The 9,002-nt window shown below is 31.7% G+C and overlaps 1 protein-coding gene across 1 annotated transcript; it reads left to right on the forward strand.

The window, feature by feature from the left end:
- The first annotated feature begins 4,511 nt into the window (after nucleotides 1-4,511).
- LOC18105722 (plant cysteine oxidase 3) lies at nucleotides 4,512-7,701 on the forward strand. The gene is made up of 5 exons (XM_006374316.3): nucleotides 4,512-4,809; nucleotides 5,186-5,334; nucleotides 5,674-5,836; nucleotides 7,024-7,224; nucleotides 7,403-7,701. The coding sequence occupies exons 1-5, from the start codon at nucleotides 4,581-4,583 to the stop codon at nucleotides 7,528-7,530; spliced, it is 870 nt and encodes a 289-aa protein (XP_006374378.2). The 5' UTR covers nucleotides 4,512-4,580; the 3' UTR covers nucleotides 7,531-7,701.
- The last annotated feature ends 1,301 nt before the right edge of the window (nucleotides 7,702-9,002 follow it).

The raw sequence follows: 9,002 nt of genomic DNA on the forward strand, positions 1-9,002 counted from the left end.
TTTACTGATAAAGGAAAAGAATTCATTGTCATTTACACCCACATCATTCCTGACAATCCCAACCTAAAAGGATGATTGTCGCTATGCGACACACGTATGACAGTTATTGCACCTAACATCGAGACAATCTAGCCATCTTTCCTATGAAAGGGGAAAATAGTCTTTTTATGAGAGAGGGGAAAGGTCTAAAACTTTATGTAAAGGAGTTGTTACCTAGTATTATGGTCACTGGAAAATCCTAACTGGTCAACAAAGTTCTAATGTAAGAGACAAGTTATGCTAAAGAAAAGATACTATCACCCAAAAGCACCCTACATGAGGTAAGTTACATTGCTAGTCTTGCCTTTTATTCCTAATATTTTATATAGTTACACACTCTTCAATTCAATCCATTTTTTTTTATTTTTATCATATCAACTAAATCTAATTTAATTTAATTAGATAGAAATATTAGAAAATTCCTATAAAAATGGAGATATATCATATATGATGAAGTTTTTCCAATGGAATGTTCTAAAATACATAGTATTGATTATATAGTTGCCTCTTCTTAGCTGGTCATTTAAAATCTTTGGATTTTTATTTTCCTTTTATTTTTTTTTTGTGACCTATATAGTTCATAAAATATATCTTTCAAAGTAAGTTTTTATTTTCATTTTATTTTTGCTAAATAACTATAAGTTAAAGTTATCTTTTATCTTGACTTTTAACTATTTAGAAATGTTTTAAATTTTAAAATTATGTTTAGATGCTTGAAATTGTTTTTGTATTGCATAATTTAAAGTTAATTTATCTTTAGATTTGAATTGGAATAATATATGTTAAATTAATAATTTGAATTATATGTATGGATGTATGTATGTATATATGTACAGTACAAGACCCCGTAACGAAACACCAAAATGCCTTGGTACAGAAATTTATCGTTCCAATAAGAAAAATAAAACACCAACTAGAACAAAATTGAAGGCTTACAAGAACAATAATTGTTTTTTTATACTGGATCTATCATTAGCCTAAATATAGCTCCATATAGGTCAAAATACTTCTCTAAACCATAGTTATTAAACCCGGCCCGGGGGTTGACCCAGCCAAGGGGCCGGGTCACGAGTTTCATGGGTCAACCCGGAAAAACTTAAAAAAATATTTAAAACTTTAATATTTCATATGAAAAAATTAAGAAAAAATCCATGAAAATATAGGCTATACATATTGTAAATAATAAAGTTTAAAAGAATATTTCAAAAAAAATTTATCCCATATTAAAAAAATACTATGTTAAGCTTTTAAGTTGAAGTATTTAAATCAAAAAAGTTTTTTTATCCCATATTGAAAAAATAACTTTTTTCTTGGGAACATAGAGTATATATACTAATAGGTTTCAAATCTCACATTGAAAAAACAGAACTTTTTTCTTGGGAACATAGAGTGTATATATGAAAAGGCTTCAAATCCCACATTGAAAAGATACCACGTTATCCTTTTAAGTTGTAGTATTTAAACCAAAAAGTTTTTATCCCACATTGAAAAAGCATAACTTTTTTTCTTGGGAACATAGAGTATATATATGAAAGGATTTCAAATCCCACATTGAAAAAACATAACTTTTTTTTGAGAATATAGAGTATATATACTAATGGGTTTCAAATCCCACATTTGAAAAAAAAAACCAGGTCTCATCCGGGTTCGCTTGGGTCGCCCGAGTCATGGGTTGACTCGCCGGGTCAACCGGGTTTTGTCGGGTTGTTGCCCTGGCCTGTCTTTTATTAAACCCAGACCGGTCCAGCCACCGGGTCGACTCGTCGGGCCGGGCCGAGTTTAATAACAGTGCTCTAAACTACACAATTCTCTGATTTCTTAGCATCGGTCCTTTTAATACCAAAAAAATAACAACCACATAAGACTTGTTTTTATGAATACCAAAGTGACCATAGATTGATCACTTCTTCTTACCATGGCTAGAAAGGTCAATAAGTATCTCTTAAATAAATAAATAAAAAACTATGAAAAAAGGGTTTTTAATAACTCTCCCTTATATAAATTACTTGGGGGTTTATGGTTGACTAAATTATTTTAAACTTATGAAAGTAGATAGTTACGTATGTATGAATCCATCATAATGCTAAATAAATATTCCCCTTTATTATTAAAGGGTGATCCTCACTTTTCACTTGGCACTCTCCTAATGTTCTATATGTTTGACTAAGCATAAAAGGTCCTAAAGTTGTTATCCTATCCTTAACCAAGGTCATTGTCATATTTAAATAATCTCTTGTCAGACTCTTAGAACTAGAATGTCTAAGATATCCACACACCCAATAAAGAAAAAAAAGATTTATGTTCTTATTGGGTAGGAAATGTCACATGTTTCTTCTCATTCCTTAACATAACACTATATTTAGGAGTATCCACTAGCAAGTTTTCAAATTGACCTGTGACAATTTATATAGAGATACAAGATTCTTCACCTCTTAGATATAAGACTCTTATTAAGGCCAAATCATATAAAAGATGGTTTGCATCTTGTACCTAATAAAAAAATATTATTTGACTTTAACTCAAAATAAAAAGGGCAGTTGACAACTCTTCATGCTCTAGACAACTAAATTGCATCAAAACTCAATAACATTTATATTCTCGCCAAAGTGTTGTGTTTTATTTAACCAACTTATATAATCCATAGTGGTAACATTAGGCCACTTAGGCATAGATTTCTTTTATTTGTGTGTGGTTCATGTGATTCTCCTATATAGAAAGTATCCTTTTCTCTCTCTATGCCTAAAATAAACCGATTGTCTTTTTCTTTCATAATTTATTCTTGGTATAGACTAAGGCATTCTCCAGTCATGTTTTCTAGAGCATCGCTGATTATTGACCAGTGTGCATGGGGGACATAGTCTAGTAGTTTTGGAAGCATGTGATAAAAGAAAGTTTTTATTGTGTAGAGCTCGAAGATGTCATTTCAGTGTATTGAAGGGAGAAGTAAGCTTAGAGTTCCTTTTTCTTTCTAGAAATCTTTATTATTTATTGAAGAAGAATTGTGGACTTATTAAAGAAGAAGAAGAAGAAGAAATGGGTATTAACTAATGAATCGATGCATTAATTGCATCCGAAGCTACAATTCTTGAAATCCTAAGCATCGAGTTCGAGCCTGAAAGCCATAAAACATTTTAGTTTAAAATTACTTAATTAGCTAACATGTTAGACAATGAAACATGGTTATTTGTCATGTCATTCATGGTCAATTTCTTGATTGATTTTAGCATAAATGACAAGTAAATATTCCTTTATTTATTTTAAAATAAAGAAAATAAGGGGTATTGTTTATACAAAAAAACTAAACCATCCACGTGTCAATTGTTTAAGAACAATAATTTTTCAAACAAATTAATGAAAAAAATTAAAGTCAACAATTGATTAAGAGATCAGGACTCACATTAAATAATTGATCAATCAAGCCCAATACAAAAAAATAATCTTTAGCAAAATAACTTATGGATATTATAGTTTGATATGAATATATAAAACTGTTAGAATGATGTGTGCAAATAAAGAAGTACAAATTGTACTAGGATTAATATTATATAGTCCTTATCTGTAAATAATTTGTGAAAGATTATGATTTTATAATAACATTATAAATATGACACTCAATAATTGAAAATGATTTTCAGACCCATAACACAATTTTTTGCTATTTATTGTAGTTTTAGTTTATTATTGTTTATTTCTTTATAGTTTTTATTAACCATCCTTTTTTTTTTTATAGTTTTTATAGGTTTTTTTCTTTAAAAGTTTTCTAGTTTATAGTTTTTGCATTGCCCCTCTCTTATTTAAAACCTATTAAAGACAAGTTTAGAACTTTATATTTTGTTCAATTAGGAAAACTGTTATTTTTCTTTTTTCTTCGATATTAATTTTTTAATTATAGTTTCTTCTTTTAAAAGAAAATAATAAATAACAATTAACATATTAATCAATGATTGATAATTGGTCGATTGATTATTTGTTCATGAAATTATTTGACATTGAACAATTAATAACTTGTTTTACGAAAAAAACTGAAGTAGAAGTATGTGTATATATAAAATGATGCCACGTAGAATATATAAATTATTTTTTAGTGGATAATATTAAGGTTATCCAAATTAATAATTAATTAAAAATCAAAATAATTACACTAGTATTATTCTTAAACACAAACTTCTAAATTAGTGTTAATAAAACTTTAATGTCAAAGAAAATCATCTTATAAAAAATTTTGGTTACTATCTATACTTGTTCGTATTTTATCAAACATTATTTCTATCTTTTTTTTCTTCTTTATGAATTCTATTTAATATTCAATTACATAAAAGATTTTCTTGTCAGCGTTTATATCCACCCTTTCCATCATTATACTATATTTTGTTTTGTTAAATTAAATGCATGAGTTAGAATTTTTTTTTATCTGTCTAGGATACGTTGAAGAGAACCAGATCATGATTAAAGACCATATAAATAGTTCATCTCTAGGAAAAAAAAGAAAAAGAAAAAAAAGCTGTCACTCTCCAGTTAAAAAAAGAAATTGACGACCAAAAATGTTCTCAAAATTCCGAAACGCAACTGATAAGGCAAGAAAGCTTGCAATAGAACACGAAAATTGCTTACTACCTTTCATTCCCTGTTTCAGAAACCTCATAAACATGGTAGAGCAGCAGAATTCATCTTCTAAAGTTCAAGCTTCATATGAGCTCTGCAGAAAGACCTTTACACCCTCGGGGGCACCTCCTTCTTCTAGTGCCATCCAGAAACTCTGCTCTCTTTTGGGTATTCCTCCTTTTCTTCCTTTTTATCTTTTATGTATTTTTTTTCTCCTGTTTAGTTGAGTTCTGAAGTGGGTTTTGTGAATTTGTTTTGAAGCTGAACGTGAAAAGGTCAAGCCTTGTACAATATTTTTTCTTCTTTATTAGTTATCCCTTAAATCTTTATTTGGAATTAGAAAAATCTAACAAATTTGTGGTGTCATGATATAAGGATGAAAGTATGAAATGGCAAACAATAGCAATAGAATTGGAGGAGCCAATGCATTATTTTTGCTGTTTGTCACGTCAATATATTGATTCCCAAATTTCCATTATAATCAGAGGAACGAATTGTGATTCATTATTTAGATTATTACAAAATCTCCTCGCCTGTTGTGCAGACACATTTGGCCCTGCTGATGTAGGGCTTAAAGAGGAAAATCGAGATGATCGAGGGCATGGCATGCTTGGACTTAATCGGTTGAGTAGCGTTGCTCGATGGGCTCAACCAATGACATATGTAGATGTTTATGAATGTGATAGTTTTACAGTGAGCTTTACTTCTTCTCTCTCGATTAGAATTTGTTCTTGTTGGGATAGCTGTGTGCTTCGTTGTTTTTCATTTCGGTTATATATATATATATCAATTCCTCGGCAAAATTTGAAAAGTGTAGTTAAATTAATTTAGGAACATTTCAGTTCTTATAATTGCTTCCTGGCATGTGTTTGTGCTTGCCGATTATCACAATATTAATGCAGATGTTCTCCTTAATATTGTTTGAGCCTGCATTTTTATTTTAATTATATATTCTGGATTTTAAATCTGAAAGCAGGCAGGAAGTACAGATCAATGTTTAAAGTTTTTGACTTGATGATTCTTTGTACGCAGATGTGTATATTCTGCTTTCCTACTTCTTCTGTTATCCCACTCCATGACCATCCTAGCATGACTGTTTTCAGCAAAGTTCTATATGGTTCATTGCATGTCAAAGCTTATGATTGGGTTGAGCCTGCGTGTTACCCAAAAAGCAAGGGGCCTGGTTATCCTGCAGGTTTGCCTTTTGAGAACCTTTTTATCATCTGCCCTGACAGTTTTAGAACTCACAAACTAACATTTAATTTTTTTTTTCTTGATTATTCCATAGCCTTCCTCCACTAACCATCAAGAATTGGAATAGTTTGTGCGCTCAAATGGGCTTCAATTCCAAATCATCAACAGTTATTGGAGTACTTTTTTCTTATAACTCTTAGTTTAGGTCCAGCTTTAATCAATAACTTCATTATTGAAAGCAAGATCAAATAGAAATGAAAATCCGTGGATTCAAATGCGTTTTCTGTTAGTTGTCCCCTCAATTTATGGAACATACGTAAAAGTTCCTCTATTTCCTTTTATAACCATTGGTTGAAACCTGTTGATCTTTTAACCCTATAATCTGACCTCATTTTCTCCTGATTTAGATAGAACATTATCCATCATGCATCACCAATACATGCTCAGATATGTTCATGGTGGTTGGAGTTAGCGTTTTTTCTATTTAACCAAATGCTGAGCAGACTAGTAATGAAATTGTTTGCCCAATATATAGATAATTCTCACTTGTTCCATGCTCATAATAGAGACAGTTTTATTCAGAACTACTCTATTTTTCAGACACAACATGCCTTATTATGTGTATTTGTATGTGTGCAGATATGTAAATATGTATGAATGCATGCATATATGAATCAATGCGTGTATGTATCTATGAGCATATGTGTGTATCTAAGAATTTCTTGGTGTAAGTATTTTGGAGAAACCCACTGATGATGTCACTGCTAAGACGGCTGGCCTGTTTGCTAGAATATTCTAGTTTTCCCTTTGAATCAGCCCCTTTATCAGCTAAATTATATGCCATCATTTAGCTGTGTTTGGAATTGAAGCTGGTCTGCTGGATTATACTTTCAAATTCAAACCAATTATGAACTACCCACCAAATATATTTAGGCCTTTTAAAATTGCATGATCATGGCTTTGATTATGGGACTGACTGAACATTGTGGACTACTGTCCCTGCAGTTGTAGCATTCAGTAAAATTTGATGGTAGCCATGTCTTATGCTGTTGTCTGGTTTGTTTTGCTTTAGTTTGGTATAAAAAGAGTAAAATAGGTGTCAGTGGCTATAGGGTCTCTATTTTATGGGTTTCAGTGTTCGAAATGAATATAAATAGGTGCAGACTAATGGATGCGTATCTTTGGCAGTAAGGTTGGCAAAGTTGACAGTGGATAAAACTTTAACAGCTCCATGTGAGACGTCAGTATTGTACCCAAAACGTGGTGGGAATCTGCATTGTTTCACTGCAGTCACCCCTTGTGCTGTGCTTGACATTCTTACACCTCCATACAGAGAAGATGCAGGCAGAAAATGTACTTATTACCATGACTATCCTTTTTCCACCTTCTGTAAGTAACCTTTATTTGTTTTCATTATTATCATTACTATCATCCATGCTTTTTCTTTTTTGTCCCTTGCTGCTCTTCTACTATTCTTGCTGCATATATAGGTTGAAGCATGTAACATTCATATTGAATACTTGTTTAACCATGCAACAAAGCTGAATAACTTTTTAACACATTGCAGCTAGAGGAAATGGAGCTGAGATAGATGATGAAAAAATAGATGATCTTGCATGGCTTGCAGAGATAGACACACCTGATGATCTTTATATGCGTCAAGGAGCTTACACAGGACCCGCTGTTCAGGTTTAACTCTCATCATGTTTGATCAATAGACATTACCTGTAATTCTCTTCTCATTTCTGTTTTATATCTCGACCCAGTATCATGTAATTGCTGAGTCTAAGTGCAATTTTTCAAACTGGAGAGGCGATAGAAATGCTAAAGTTTGATCTTAATAGATAATTATCTTAATTCCATGGATGAGGATATGTTTCTGTTCTCTCCTTTTCAAGTGCTGCAAACGAGGTGCTTAAACCAATCATTTCATGTAAAGCACTATCTTAAATGTTGATGAAAGGAAGCCCGGAAATGGATATGATTAGCTGGTAGATGGCGTTTTCTAGCATGACATCTTGCCGAAAACTCTCCCTCTTTTGAACCGATTATTGGTCAATTTTATCAGCATTCTGGTGGTTGGTTCACCAGCATTCTATTGATATTGTGATATTCAGTACATCCAATAAAAGAAAAAACCGTCTGAACATTACAGAATGTATAAAAATCTATCTTGAAATAAAAATCTCATCCCAGAAAGAATAATAATAAAAATAATAAACTTTTGCTCGGAGGGTGCCGTTGGTATATTATGATTTAGAGGCCGTTTGTCTTTGCGGTAGCTGCTGTGTTTTTTTTCAAACGCAGATAATATGATGTTTGGTTAAAAAAAGAAGCTGCGATTTGGTTCATGGGACCCACTAAAAATGAGGTTCAACCTCAGGTTTTGGCGAAGCAATTTTTTCATGCTTCTCATCCAGCGTTCTGTATTTTTACGTTTCACTCTCCACTGTCAACACCAAGCCCTTCCCTTCAACTCACGGCAAGCAACTCCTCACCACCAACACCACAAAAAGCTCCCATCCTCCGGCCGACAGCCAACAACTCCTCCCCTCTTCACTGTGGTCAGCAACAACAGCCACTACGTATGTAATAGCAGAACCAACTCCACCTTCAACCAAACCCGATCTGTCCAAGCCGTGACAAAATCTCCTTCAGCAGCTCCTGCACGCCGACCTCCTCCTTTTTGCTAGTTGCTCCTCTTGGTCACAGCCCCTTAAGCTATTGATAGAACCCATCTAAATATAATAGATGCAGGGAAGAAAAATAATATCAAATCTTTATGCTGAGTTTTTTTTTTTTTTTTTTTGCAGGTTTCGGCTAGCTCTCACTGATGGGATAAAAAAATATCTTCCATTATAATTGATTTCGCACTTTCAAAACAGATATTTTAAGTTATTATGTTTTAAAAAATGTTTTTAAAATATAATATTTAAAATTGTTGTATTTTAAAAGCGTGATGTTTAAATATATCATTTTTTTAATAATAATAATATTTATTAAATTTCATGCTTATAAAATAATAAAAAATATAGTTCTTGTCGGATGAATTTTGTATGTGATAAAATTATAAATAGTTTAATGGAACAATAAAAAATATTTTTTATAAAATATTATTTATTTCATGATGTAATAACAGTAGTTAAATCGATAATATTTCAATGAAA

This window comes from Populus trichocarpa, chromosome 15, assembly GCF_000002775.5.
Source record: "Populus trichocarpa isolate Nisqually-1 chromosome 15, P.trichocarpa_v4.1, whole genome shotgun sequence".
In the NCBI taxonomy this organism is placed as follows: Eukaryota; Viridiplantae; Streptophyta; class Magnoliopsida; order Malpighiales; family Salicaceae; genus Populus; species Populus trichocarpa.

What these genes read in the sequence shown, in the direction of transcription:
- LOC18105722 (XM_006374316.3), top strand. Translation starts at nt 4,581, where the DNA reads ATGTTCTCAAAATTCCGAAACGCAACTGATAAGGCAAGAAAGCTTGCA. An exon ending in GAAACTCTGCTCTCTTTTGG is followed by an intron (nt 4,810 to 5,185) that starts GTATTCCTCCTT and finishes CCTGTTGTGCAG; the next exon opens with ACACATTTGGCCCTGCTGAT. An exon ending in CTATCCTTTTTCCACCTTCT is followed by an intron (nt 7,225 to 7,402) that starts GTAAGTAACCTT and finishes AACACATTGCAG; the next exon opens with CTAGAGGAAATGGAGCTGAG.